Raw genomic sequence first — 14,923 nt, forward strand, 5'->3', positions numbered from 1 at the left:
GGAACCTGAGGTAAAGAAGGTGATGACAGAACTTAGGTGGCAGGTCTCCCCAACTCAGATGATCTCAAGCAGCTCAACAGAAAAGTCTAGCAATACAGCATGTGCACACTTACATTCAGTAAATATTACATAGATCTAATCAAATATCAGAACCAGACCTTTAGGTTTTTACTTAGCCTTTCTTCCTCTTGTGTGTCATAATAATCCTTTTCCTTGATCACATTTTTTCCTTAATCATTTCCTTCTAGTCAATTCAATGTCAGAAAATGTTCATGTACTGAGAAGTTTCCCACAGAAATCCCATTTTGAGAAATTGGACTCAAGCCATTTCCTGCTTTGGTCATTAAAAAAATAATAATAGCTGTTATTTGCAGAGTAAACAGAATTCCATCAAGAAATGCTGTGTACATTAAATCTAAGTCATGTTATTGTTATGATCACTAGTATTAGAATAACAAGACGGTGGCCTTGTTCATCTCTAAAAAATTTACTATTGTTTAGCAAAGTTACAATATATGGGAGGCTGTAGTTTCAGAAATCCAAGGTTGAACTATGTATCCTGTGGATGCTCCTTAAATAGTTATTTGATAACTAATCAGTTATTTCATGGCCTTAACATAGGCAAGATGGTGCCAGAGGAGGCAGAGTTGAAGAAATGAACTCACACAAAGGACCAACTCAAAGGGTTCTCAGGGAAATGTCAGTAATATTTATACAATATGTATAAAACTGTATTTTACACATTCTAAAATCACTTACAAATCTAATAGGAAAAATTATAATTTTCAAGACAATAAAGTAAGATCCAGCAATCTCACTTCTGGGTATATACCCGGATATCTGTACTTCCACGTCCATCCAGCATTATTCGCAATTGCCAAAGCATAGAAACAACCTAAGTGTCTGTCAGCAGATAACTGGATAATGAAGATGTCATATACATATACAATAGACTATTATTCAGCATGAGAAAGGAAATCCTGCCATTTGCTACAACATGCATGGGGCTTGAGGGCACTATGCTAAGTGAACATAAGTCAGACAAGACAAATACTGCATGGCATCACTTATATGTGGAATAATAATTTAAAAAATCAAACTCATAGAAACAGAGAGTAGATAAATGGTTGCCAGGGGCAAGGGGGTTGGGAAAGCAGAGAGAGGTTGGTAAAAGGGTACAGACTTTCAGCTATAAGATGAATAAGTTCTGAGAATCTAGTGTGTAACATGGTGACCATAGTTGATAACACTGTATTGTATCATTGATATTTTCGGAGAGAGTTGAACTTAAATGTTCTCACCAAGGGAGGGGAAAAGGGTAAATATGTAAGATGATAGATGGGTTAACTTGATGGGGAGAATCCTTTCACAATGTATATGTATGTCAAATCAGTTAGATATACACTTTAAATATCTGACAATTTTATTTGTCAGTTATACTTCAATAAGGCTGGGGAAAAAAAGACAATAAATTTTAAAAAAATTGTCTTATATGTTGATTGTTTCTGATTTTAAGTTTGCTAGAAATTTGTTCTGGGCAAGAATTTGAATCTTATAGACTAGAGCCTTCATCCTGGGAATACTGATGTTTTTAAATTCTCCCAAATTACGGGCTATTGCATCAGAGTGAAATCCAGAGCTGATGATGTTCAGATTGCTTCTTTCTGCAATTTTAGGCTTTATTCATTTAGTTTCCCCCTTTTCATACTGTGTCTCTCATTTTTGATAGCTTAATCTTCAGATATCAATACTGTGGCCATATGGAATATATTCATTCATTTTACAAACGTGTGAAAAGATTTCTGGGAGTCATAGGCATGTTTGAGACATAATTCCTGCTTAAGAAGTTAAAAGAGATTACAATTCAGTGGTAGAAACATAAAGTAGAACTGTCATAAAAGATTACATACTAAATTCCATGGGGTGTCCATCCACATGCAGGGACTGGGTTTTATACGTCTTTATATCTCTAATGTCAAGCTCAATCTGGCAGAATATAAGTTCCACCCAGTGGAACTGGGTGAAGAGGAAACCAGGAAGACTCATGATGAGGGATTGAGTGAGCTGGGTCTGGCCCTAGAAGGATAAGTAGAATCCATACACAGTATAGTGAAAAAGTAATTTTCGGGGTAAAGCGAGAGATTGTATTAATATGCATACATTGCATTTTGTAGATATTAAGATCAGAGCTTCCCCGGCCCACCAGGATGTCAGATGATTGGTGACTTTTTAATTACATGTCAATTCACTTGGCAGTGATGTACAGAGCATAGGGTTTGAGTCTCGCCCCTACCATACCAAGTGATTTTAAATAACGTATATAAATTCTATGCCTATTCTTCTCAGCTAGAAAATAGGAGTATAATATCTATTTGAGGCCTACCATATCCTAGAGTTACGTCAATAAGTGATGGCTTTTTAAGAAAAAACAAAAGCAGAAACAAACAGGAAGAGATTTACCAAAAGAATAAATAGAAATATTTTAACTTTTAATGTAATGTGTAAGATGTTGGAATGTTTTCCAGTTTCACCTTGAAAATTTATCCTTAAAAAAAAAAAAAAGAAGCTGATGGACCAGTCCCACAGCTGGGATCAGAGGACCTGGCTCTCTCACTGCCCAGCTCCCATTCCTAGCTCACATCGCCTCTCCTCTCTGGGCCTGTTTCCTCCTATAAAATAAACAGTAATCTCCCCCTCTGTCCACACAGTAGCCACTGGCCACATTTGACTATGAAATGTGGCTAGTTCATAAAAAATACACATCAGATTTCAAAGCTAAAAATAAAAAATGTAAAATATTTTATGAATCATCTACTATTGAGTATATTTTGAAATATTTTGCACATAATGGTTTCAATAAAATCTACTATTAAAATTAACTTCACCTGTTTCTTTTTGCTCTTTTGATGTGACTACTAGAAAATCTAGATTAGATATGCAGCCCTGGTCTAGATGATCACGAATATCCTTTTCAGCCTTAGGACTCAGCCAGGGCCACTGTGGACACGTAATTCACAGTTTTGATTTCCTCACACTGAGATACGGAAGGATTGGCTGGGAGTGAGCAGGCTGGGGCGGGGCTCTGCCGGAAGACACAGACCCCTCCAGCTTTCGCTCCGGCTCGGCTCTCGGAGCGGGAAGGACCCCGACTCCCACGCGGGGCTGGGGGCAGACAGCCCGCTCCAGTCTCCGGGCCCCGGGCGTTAAAGGGGCCGGAGCCGGGGGCGGGCGCGGCGCGCCGGGAGGGGCCGAGCCGGGAAGCGGTTTGGTGCGTCAGCCTCACGCGTGGGGAAGGAAGCGGGCCTCAGACCCCGGCCTGCCAGCGCGGGGTCCCCGGCACGTCCGCAGGCTGCACCGGGAGGTGGCGGCTTCTGAGAGGCGGGAGAGCCGAGGGCGGGCCTGGGAGGCGGCCGGGAGGTGGGGCGCGGCCGGGGGCAGGCCCGCGCGGGCTTTATCTGCGGACTCACGGCCTGCTCCCGATCGCTGGGGATTCCGAGGCGCGGCGCGACGAGCGGCCGGAGCGGCTATGGACCACCGCTGGGGCTTCCTGATCGGCTTCCTGGGCGCCGTGGGGCTGCTGGGCTCGGGCCACAGCGGGCAGCAGCCCCCGGAGACGGCGGCGCAGAGGTGCTTCTGCCAGGTGAGGGGTGTGCGTGGCGGCGCTGCGGGTCCCGGGACCCCTGCCTCCGCCGTGCGCTCTGTCCCGTACGCCCGGGCAGGTGGGGCGCTGGGGGTGCGTCTCTGCATCTCCACCCTTCCGGAAGGAGCCCTCTGTGCTTCTGCTCCCTGGCAGGGGCTGAATCCTCTGCAGCTCGCCTGGGTTGGTGTGGACCGGTCCCCCCCCCCCACCCCCCACCCCCCACCCCCCAAACAGCCTGAACCGACGTCGGCTCGCCCTCCCGCGCTTCCGATCAGGCGTGGGACGAGAGGTGTGGGTGCACCGCTGTTTCTACCTAGTTGGTTTGTGCATCTTTTTTGGTCTTTCCTGCCCGGGGAAGGTGCGCGCGGGTGCACACACACACACACACACACACACACACACACACACACACACACAGTATTTTTATTTTCGCAGAACCTGGGTCTTCCTAACTTCTAATTTGACTTGGAACAGTGTGGACTGTGCCTGTGCTGGATGTCTTCTCCAGCCTTTCTGGCCAGGACAGGCTTTTGCAGGGGGGCTGCCCTCAGATCTCCCTGTCAGGCAGGAGAATGGCTTCGTGTGGCTTTTCTGTGTCTAAGCCTAACTGCCTGGTGTCTTGGGGCCCGCGGTTGCCCTGTGACTACTCGCCCTATGTGTCCTTTGTTTTTCTTGAATGTAGTGAGACTCTTTTACCGTGACATCCATATTGCTGGTCTGAATTGGGAGAACGGTCCTCAGTGCACAAGTTTAATTACAAGCTTATTATGGTTATTTCCTTCTGTTAGTAAGAGATGTGGGTTCCTTGAGAAAAAAATTCAAAGAAGGTTACAGGTTTTTGGTGCCCACAATATCTGATATTTTAATATCATTATTCTTAAAGTCACCTTTTGGTTGGCTTCTGTTGATAAAAATTACATTTATACAAAATTGAGATATGGGTATCCAAATTGTTCCTTTTAAGTAGATGTTACTATTAACTTATCAGAAATAACATTTTATGTGTGTAGGGGGGGTAATACTATTTCACAGAGGAAAGAAGAATTTAAATATTATGAGAAGAGGTGTCATCTCTTTCACTGCTTTAAATTCTTGGATTTTATTTTTTGCTGAGTGATTTGGAAGTTGGGGTGAGTGATAGCTGGGAAGGTGTAAGAGAAGTTGAAAGAAAATTGCTGCTTTATAACTAAGAGATTGAAAAGCTCCTTTACCTTCAGTGATTACAAACAGTACACAATCAAGTACTTAAAAGGAAAAAGGGCAATTTTTCTTCTGCTTACAAATACAACATATCACAAAGTTTAAACATTTAAAAATAAGTAAATTAGAAATAAGTGGACTTAAAAATAAGGTATTCAGTGCAGAAAGATGTCCATTGTAACATTTTCAACTACATTCTAGAGATTTGGATAATGGAATAAAAGTACATGTTGAACTTTTAAACGTTCACTCCCCTCCCCCATAACCATTTTAGAGCTCTGATTAAAATTGGGGAGCTTTTAGTTTTTTATATTCATTTACTTTTTCTTCTGATTAGTGTTAGGCTTTTTTTACTCTTTCACAATATTTTCAAGATTAAAATACACAAAAATCTGTTAGACCTCTTTCTTTTCCTTTTAAAACAAGAGTGACTGTTTTTCTTTCCAGAGCCAAATTAAAAAGTAATAAAATGAGTAAAATACAAATTTAAGGGACATTTAAAACGGGTTAGTTAAATAAACTTAAAAACAGAGACCATCAATTCCAATTCAATAAATGAAAGTATACCTTAGTTCTATTATGTTCAGTAATGGAAGGGATGGGGGAAAGGGGAGGAGAGGAGGAAGGGGACTGTGACCAATAGACATGAAGAGAAAAATGGAGACAAACATCGGCATGCACACCAAAACAGAGGGAGAGACAGATAAAAGAAAAAAATGGAGACAGAAAAGATAAGGGGAGGAACAAATTATTCATTCAAAAAGCATTTATAAACACTATGTACATTGATCTGAGAGTTTGGAATACAGAAATAACTATGGCATAATCCCTGCCCTGAAGAGCTTACAGTTCAGCAAATCATGTTCTTTGGGGCTTGGGAAGAGGTATTTTAGGTATTTTAAAAAAATTTTAAAAGTTAGTAAATATTGCTAGAAACTAAATTTAAAACTAAATTTTCACCTGAGATTTGGAAATACAAGTTCAAATCTTGTCTGGTTCTATTTGCAGTTTCCAACTGGCCACAAAGTCCTGTTGACTCTTTTTTTTGTTTATAGTCATATCCCTTTCTTCCTTCCTGTTGCCTGTGCCTTTTACCACTTCTGCCTTGAGTTACCACACCATCACCCCTCACCACACTGTTGCATGGGTGCCTGGCTTGTTTGTAGGAGTTCTGATTTGAGCCAGAGCAGCATGTAGTTAGTTATTCGACCTTAGAAAGTCACTGAAGTAAAATGTACAAAGCTCTATAAATAATCAGACTAAATTCAATAAGCATTTATTGAGGCCTACTATGAACAAGTTTTGAGAGATAAAAAAATAAATTAAAAAATTAGTTTAGTCCCAATTCTTGACACTCCAGAGTACGGAGACTGGTAAATAATTGGTGCTCAGCAAGTGTTAGGAAAATTATAATACAAGATGTGAACACTACAGGAGCTGAAGTATATTCTTAATTAAAGATGGGTTGACAGCTTCCAATGAATATTTAAACTTAGTCAGTTACTGCAGCCGTCCCCAACCTTTTTGGATCCAGGGACTGGTTTCGTGGAAGACAGTTTTTCCATGGACCGGGGCGGGGTGCGGGGGTGGGAGGATGGCTCAGGCGGTGATGCAGAGCGATGGGGGGCAGCAGATGAAGCTTCACTGGTTGACCCTCCTCTCACCTCCTGCCGTGCGGCCCGGTTCCTAACAGGCCACAGACCGGTAGAGGTCCTCGGCCCCGGGGTTGGGGACCCCTGAGTTATTGCATATGTCTGTTACTGACATCACATCCTATTTAAACCATTTTCACTGTATGTTGTAAGTTCTTTTGAGAACAGTGCTTCAACTTAGTTGCTCAAAATAAGTGATCAATTGTCTGGAACTTATAAATCTTCCTTATATACATTCCCTCCCCCCAATCCCTGTATCATTCTGTTAAACAATGTTAAAAAAATTTTTTTTACACAGAAAATTGGCTTTTTTCCCCCTGTTGGTATACAAGTTTATGAAGTCTAACACATGTACAGTTTTGTGTAAAAACCCCATAAATCAGGACTCACCCTTTCTTTAAATCAAAATAGTATTGTAGTAGGTATGGGCTTGAAGTAAATGAAGATTTTTCAGAGTTTATTCCTTTGTGACAATTATTTCCTCGTTATGCACCATTAGATAGAACGAATGTAACAGAACTTTAGTCCCAATTCATGGAATCCCAGGATGCATTTTAAATAAATCACCTCAGAAGAGATATTGAAGCCCAGATATGGAGGCAGTATGGACATCTTTTTAAAATTAATTAGAAATGAGTTTGTAAACTTCTATACTCAGAATGTTTTATCTCTCTTAATATAGCTAATGCTGGTAACCCTCAGATCCACTTGCTTGAATGCAGTAAATCTCCCTCAGGTTAATGAAAGGGGAGTAGTTCAGGTAATCCATAATAGCTACTTCAAAGGTGTATTATTTTTCCTTTGGAGTGCGTTGTAGATACACTCTGCATTCATGTATTTTAGCAGACTTACTTGCCTGGGTGTCTTGTTTAGGTCATTTTAAAAAAAAGAGATTTTGTTAGTCAGAGTGACTGGGCCATGGAAGAGACACTTGATAATATGCTAAGTGGTGGGTGGAAATAGGTCCAGGATTAATACTTAGTCAGAGGGATCTTTGAAACAGGTTATACTGGAGAGGTGTCCATTGACTGTGAATGCTTACAACATTCCAGGCTTTTCTGAACAAAGCACGTGGACCAAAGTGTATTTAACGTTGGTTGCCATACTTTGGGTCATTTAGCAACAGTTTAAAGTTCTAGCAAGACCAAGACTTTAAAGAAGAAATAGCTCATAGCATTCCATGTTCTTAGAATGGTGCCTACTAGCCAGGATAGAATCTTTTGGTGTTTCTATTCTTTCTTTAACAGTTGTCCCAGTCTGCTCTGTCAGTGAATGAATGTTTTTCATGTTCTTTTTTTTTTTTAATGGTCATAAAACTCAATAAAATTTAGCACAACTGCAGTTCTTTGCCAAATAAAGCGCATTTTGAGCACTTTTGAAAGGTATTTCATACAAGTATGAGGAATATATTCTTACAGTGCTTTGGAAAAAAAAAATCTATGGTAGGACTGGAAGTTGTTGGGACACAGGAAGACTATTTAGAAAGTGTTTTTTGTTTTGTCTTTCATTGCAAAGTAAAGGATACCTCTTTCCAAAAACTAGAGAACAAGCAGGCCAGTGTATTTTCTTTTCCCTTGCCTTGTGTATTTTGGTATTTGGTCCAAACCAATGAGAGTCAATGGAGAAATAATGGGGCTAACATTTGGTTATCTAGTTGTGTGTTGCACTGGAGCTTCAGATGTAAAGTTTTTGGAGAATTTTAACTGCAAACCTGGCCTTTTGCTTTGGGGAATAGCAAGATCCCTGTCACTGGAAGCATTTAAGCAGTGGTAGGGTAATAGTAATGATCAACATTTACTGGGCATTTACTCTGGGTCATTTTCTCTTGATATCAACTCTTTGAGATGGGAACTACTGTTACTTCTATTTTTGTACTCAGATAGGAAATTGAGGCCTAGAGAAGTTAAAAAGCAGGGGCAATGTCAACAACTAATAAGTAGCAGAGATGCGATTCAACCCTAGAAGGCCTGACTCCAGAGCCTGCCTGCTATCCATTGTTAATACACTACCTCCCCTTGAGGGTGTGTGAGGGAGGGGATTGCTGGGTTGCTTGGAAGATAGCAAAAGAAGGCCTTCAAAGGCTTTCCAACTCTTAAGAGACCAGGACTTTAAACTGGGTGATATTGTGTGTTAGGCCTACTTTGGTCCTTATATCTACCACCCTCAACAAGGGCCTTTCCGTTGCTTCCTATTAGTTTGGCCCTCCACAAAACCAAAGCTGATTATCACCTGAAGCCTAGAGCAGTGAGCTTCAAATTTTAGCATTCATCAAGCACTTTGTGTGTATGTTGCAGGGGCGGGGAAGCGGGTGCATTTTTAAAAGATTTGGATTCCTATGGTAGGGCCAGAGTTCTTATTTATTTATTTATCTATTTATTTATTTATCTATTTATGCATGCATGCGTGCATGCCGCGTTGGGTCTTCGTTGCTGCACGCGGGCCTTCTCTAGCTGCGGCGAGCGGGGACCACTCCTCGTTCCGGTGCGTGGGCTTCTCATCGCGGTGGCCTCTCCCGTTGTGGAGCGTGGGCTCTAAGCGCACGGACTTCAGCAGTTGGGGCACGCGGGCTTCAGTAGTTGTCGCGCACGGGCCTAGCTGCTCCGTGGCACGTGGGATCCTCCCTGACCAGGGCTCGAACCCATGTCCCCGGCACTGGCAGGCGGATTCCCAACCACTGCGCCACCAGGGAAGCCCCAGGGCCAGAGTTCTATTTCACTTTGGGAGATAGCGTAGTGGTTACTTATGCAGCCATAGCACATTTTGAAGTACAACATCAAGCCATTCTTCTTATAGATCAGCACCTGTCTTTTGGTCTTAGTTTAGGTAATAGGACTTTGCTTTGTTTCCAAGGTTCTGCCCTGGGTCCATTAACTGGAGTTCTGCCTTACACTTTTCTTGAGACTCTATTCTGGTAACATGCCTGGTTCTCTAATTTCTATAACTGGGCCTGGTATCATACCTGCCGGACTTCCTTCCAGGGATCAGGTTCTGCTGCCTGTTGGCAAGCTTATCTGAACAGTCAGATGGCTTGGATTTCCAGGTATCTTCCTGCCTCTTCTTTGCTGGACTCTTTCCATCCAGTGAAACTCCTTTCACCCCCCCGCTGTACCTCCTTAGCTGCCCTGCGGCCTGTCATTGTAGCTGGTAATACCTCCTACTCAATTTCTAAGGTAAGGGGCAGAAGAATTTTAAATCTACCATTGTCCTGCCTTCTCTTCCTCTGTGGCCTCTAGGTTATAAGCCACCTGTGCTCTGGAGGAATCTTGCATTTCTTTCTGATTTGGGGCTTCTTATCATTCCCTTTGTAATTAGGATATAGATCAGTAGAATGTTGGACACAAAAGGTTGTTTGCCTTTGCTGCTTGCTTTCCTTGCTCTGTGAGTGCGTTCCTGCCCCTTGAGTTGGCATGGTCTGGCACTGAGCACCACCATAGGTGACATGGAAGTACATAGTTATAATTAGGCAGTGCGGTGCTGGGCTCCAGTGAATGAGAGTGACAATGGACAGCATTCATTAATTCATTCACCAACCCATTCCACAAATAATTATTGAGCATCTACTGTGTGCTTTCTAGAAGTACAGTACTCAGTACCGGGAATACAAAAATGAACAAACATGAGTTTGCTCTCAAGGGTCTTAACTCTAGTGGGTGGGAGTGAAATAGATACATTCAATACAGTGAGGTAATTCTTGTGTAAGAGTATGTGGAGTGTCATGGGAACACATAGGAGAGACAGTTAACTGAGCAGGGGGTGAGTGGTACCTGAGGGGCAGCTTTCCAAAAGAGGGGAGGATAGATTTTTACCTTAAAAATGAATTCCTCGGGGGGGAGAAATGGATTGCCTCAAACCCTTCCTCTTAAGATTTTTGTGTTTTTTTCTTTTGTGATTTAATATCTCTATCTGGCATGTGTCTCTTTGGCCTTTGCAGCCTTTGTGCCTGTTGTTCTTTGTATAATAATTTGTATCCAAGGGGAGAAACAGTAGCTTATTTTATGTTCTTAGATGTTTTGCTTTGAAGGCTCAAAAGAAAGAGGTGTGAAAAATCAAATCATCTGGGTTAGAAGCACTTTTGTTTTGTTGGTACCCAAAATTAGGACTCTAAGATTCTTGTGTACTCAGATAATTTTTACAGGAAACAAGGGCACATTTGCACATGAAATAAAAATAGTTATTACAGTGACAAAATATGTAGATCAGATTTCTAGAAACTGAATTCTTTAGTCCAAAACAAATAAGACTAGGCAAATTGGCTAAACAAACAAACAAACAAACAAAAATCTTAGCTCTTGAATACTTAGGTGAAAAATTTCCATTACTGTTTTGTGATGTTCTAAAATTAAAAGATAGTGTAGGATTTTACATATTCCAAAAGGAAAACACCTAAATTTAGTATTTCAATGAAGTATTCTTAATTATTTCCTTACCAACAGATTTTTAAATTATTTTTTTATTGTCAATAACTCTCCCTAAAATATAATCCAAAGTGGTTTATAATGTAAATATTCAGACCAAAGTATAAGGATCTCTTTTCTGCAGCATGCTGTATATTAAAAAAATAAAAATTTTAGTTTAAAAAAATCATAATATATTTTATACTTACTTAAAGCACTGCTTAATTAATTCTGTTAGGTGTTTGCCTAGTCCCAAATAAACATCTCAGAATTTTAGCTTCACAACTGTTAACAATGTCTGATTATAATATGATTTCCCATTGCTTCTAATTATAACATGATTTAATAGTTTGATTTAGTAAATACAGTTAAGACATTGGCTTTAAGCATTTGAAGATCAGGATTGGCTTTGTGGTTAATTTTCTATCTCAGTGTTGCTAAGGATAAGTCATTTCTAAGTACCATTTCAAATCTATAAAAATTATCATGGCCAATATTTGAGGGTTGTTAGATCCTTATAATGAATTATTGTTTCTCTTATAAATTCAATATCACTTCTTTTTATACATTCACCAAGCTTGTCTGTGACCTACACATCCTGTGGGAAACTAAAATAAAGGAAAGACAGAGATAACTGAATTATAAGAATATAGAGTCTCAGAAAAACCAAGGATGGGAATGCCACTGGGCTTCAGGAAAGATGGAAGTGGGAGCAGGCAAACCCTAGGGAATCCAGCTAGCATATGTTCTCCATCTCCTATCTCTGCTTCTCTGTGTCTTTAAAAATCTTTCCTCTCTCTGCCAACTGGCTCACGTGCTCCTCAGTTCATGTGATGGAATATGGTCTGAGTTTACTTGTTTAGTGACAGAGGGAGACATTGCTCCTTCTTAGCCTCAATTCCTGATTCCTGGAGAGGGGACCATGACTTGTTTTGGCTTAGATGCCCACCCCCGGTCAGTCTTGGGGAGCAGGGTTATAGAGTGGCTGCAGGGGACCAACTCTTTGGGGGTATGTGTGTCATTATGAGCTCAGTACACCCACCCTACAAAAGGTATCCACTGTGTTCCTATAGGTATATAGTAAGAACCATAGCATCACTAGATTATGGTCATGTCCCATCTCAGAAAATTATGGAGAGGAGGGAAGCTAGGGGTTGGTTGAGTAAAGGGCTCTTTTATCATAACCATGTGAGGAAAAAACCTTGTTGCGTCTATGACATTTTGATATAATATTCCATTTTCTTTGTAACAGGTTAGTGGTTACTTGGATGATTGTACCTGTGATGTTGAAACCATTGATAAATTTAATAACTACAGGCTTTTCCCAAGACTTCAAAAACTCCTGGAAAGCGACTACTTTAGATATTACAAGGTATTTAAAACAATTTTTTTTTGGTATAGGAACACTTAACATCTAAATGGGTAATTACATTTTCTTAGGAATCACTAAGCTTCAGAATTGTGCTTATTATTTAAAATTGAGCAAGGCTATATTAGGAAAATGCAGTTCACAGGAATGAACCATATGGTTCTAAAACGACCCATTGGATACTTTTAATTTCAGTAACTGAGTTTTGAACACTAGAGTTAGAACCTAGTTGGTTAAATTGAAGTCAGAACAGAAACTATTATATCGTTATCAAAGTCATGAGTTGTTTATAACATTCTAAAACATCAGATTTACTCCAATTAATTTAAAAAGAGAAATATTTTTGAGAAGAAGCATGACTTTGTTCTGACTTTTATTGTTTTAACAAGTCACTTGTGACATTGTGTCTTGAGATATCTACTGAAAGTGTTTAGAAAACCTCATCATTGGAGTATGTAGTTACAATCTGAGTTCACAATTGTCTGTTAGCTGTTACTTTCATTAAAAGACTGTGAGTTGGAAAAAAAAAAAAAAAAAGAAGACTGTGAGTTGAGCAGTGATGACATGAGCTACTTTGGCTCCCGGTTGCCATCTGTTCAGAGTCTGTTTAGTAGCAGAGTTTGTCTTTTTAACCAAGTCTACCAATTTATTTATACCAGCTACACACTTATACCACCACTGAAACTTGACAGCTGGTTAGTGGAAGAAATAGAATGATTGTAGCCGATAACATGACCAGGTTATAGTATCATAATTCCACATCTGTCCGTTATAATCTCAAAATTCTTACTTTTATAACTTTTTTCTAATATTTTACAGGTAAACCTGAAAAGGCCGTGTCCTTTCTGGAATGAGATCAGCCAGTGTGGAAGAAGGGATTGTGCTGTCAAGCTTTGTCAATCGGTAAGAACAGTGTATACATTTAAGAACTGTCACATGTTTTTTTGAATAATTGTGACTTTTGAAAGGGGCCAATATAACTGAAATAATATTTCAATCCTTAGGTTAAATATAATGTTGTTTAAAATTAACATATTAAAAACCTAAACTTACAAATATAAAACCTATTTTGAATTATTCTGTCTTCATAATAATAGAATTTAAATTTTGTGGTTAATATAATCCTTTGATTTATTACTGAGATTAATAGTTCTTTTGGCTTGATATTTGTTTTTCTTCTTATGTCTTACCCAAAGTTATGTTTGTAGTATTAAAAAAAAATGAAATTAATTGAGGTACAAATACAATCCCTCCCTTTTTTTGTGGATGTATTAATTTTCTTCCTTGGGGAGGGTCTGGACAAAACCACTGGCTTTACTTAGGAATTCTCAGATTGTCTGCCCATAGAGTCTGGACTCTCTGTCACTCAAAAGACCAGTTATTTATTCCCTTTATAATGAATCAGAACAATGTTCTTTCACTTCCATTGTTAATTGGCCAATGTGAAAAAGAAAAACAATATCCAGTGTTAGTCTGGGAATAAGAAATGAGCACTCTGGTGGCTAAGTCTCTTTGGAGATCAATTCAGCAAATGTATCCAAACAATAAAAAAGGTACGTATCCTTTGACCTAGCAATTCTGCTAAGAATTTCACTTACTAAAATAATTAGATAGATGTCCAAAGATGGCCATAAAGCAATACTGAATATTGTAAAGATGTCAGTTCGGCTGAAATCAGTCTATAAATTTGGCATAGTTTATTATATGAAAAAATTAGAAACCGTCTAAATATCTGGTCATAGGAAAAGACTATACATTGACCTAGTTCAGAGTGTAGAAGAGTACACAATAAAGTGATAGTCTCTGTGTAGGTCCTTCCCTTTGGGCAGGTGTAATCTATTTCAGGAATGTACTGAATATGCTTAGCATTAGAATAGGACCCTGCAATTTACAGAGCTCTCCCACATACATCATTATCTCTACTCACAGCATCACTCTGAGGATAGGAAGATAGGTCCTGTGTTATTAAGTGGCCAACACACAACTAAAAACTAGTACCATTTTCCTCTGAAAGCGGAAAGCGCCTTAAAAAATGGTTGATTCCAAGACTGGAACAAGAAATATATAAGATGAACCTGGAGTATCTTGTCATAACAGAAAACAAAAAGTGCTGTTAAAGATTACTGGGGTAATATAAATAAGACACAGGTGCAGATAAAGACACAGGTCAGATAAAAAAGACACAGGTCAGCCCTTAGTGGGTCTTCTAGTGGCCAAAGGTGGGACAATTTGAGCATTAAAAGGAATAATGGCTAAGTGACTATTTTTACATTTCCGTGCTGTAATATAATATGTGTATAATCCATAGCATAACTTGTTGGATTTTTTGTTTGCTTTTAAGGAATAACATAAAGACTGCCTAACTATTCTCAGTTAAAAAATAACCTGTTAACTTCAGTAATTTGTTCTGTGAATTTTTCTTATAAATCGTAGAGCTTTAAAATATTTTTTCAGAAGATAGAATAAATGTCATCTAAAAGCATTTAAAAATTTTTTTCAGGATGAAGTTCCTGATGGAATTAAATCTGCAAGCTACAAGGTATGTACGTATACTTATTAATGTGTCTAGTATTGAGCAAAAACTAAAAAAATTAACTTCCCCTGCCAGCTACTACCCCACTTCTCTGCTCCCCTTTGCAGTGAAACCCCTTGAAAGTTATTTGTACTC

At 39.6% G+C, this 14,923-nt stretch overlaps 1 protein-coding gene across 4 annotated transcripts in view; it reads left to right on the forward strand.

The window, feature by feature from the left end:
- The first annotated feature begins 665 nt into the window (after positions 1 to 665).
- Positions 666 to 14,923, forward strand: part of ERO1A (endoplasmic reticulum oxidoreductase 1 alpha) — a 45,844-nt gene continuing 31,586 nt past the window's right edge. Inside the window, exons 1-4 of one of the 4 annotated variants that reach the window (XM_082448405.1) lie at positions 666 to 3,640; positions 12,139 to 12,258; positions 13,075 to 13,158; positions 14,756 to 14,794. In XM_082448405.1, the coding sequence (XP_082304531.1) occupies positions 3,527 to 3,640; positions 12,139 to 12,258; positions 13,075 to 13,158; positions 14,756 to 14,794 (357 nt within the window). In that variant the 5' untranslated portion in view covers positions 666 to 3,526. The remainder of the gene's footprint in view (positions 3,641 to 12,138; positions 12,259 to 13,074; positions 13,159 to 14,755; positions 14,795 to 14,923) is intronic. The other 3 variants (XM_082448406.1, XM_082448407.1, XM_082448408.1) reach the window with 3 other exon arrangements.

This window comes from Balaenoptera physalus (genome assembly GCF_965194825.1).
Source record: "Balaenoptera physalus genome assembly, chromosome: 2".
Taxonomy (NCBI): domain Eukaryota; kingdom Metazoa; phylum Chordata; class Mammalia; order Artiodactyla; family Balaenopteridae; genus Balaenoptera; species Balaenoptera physalus.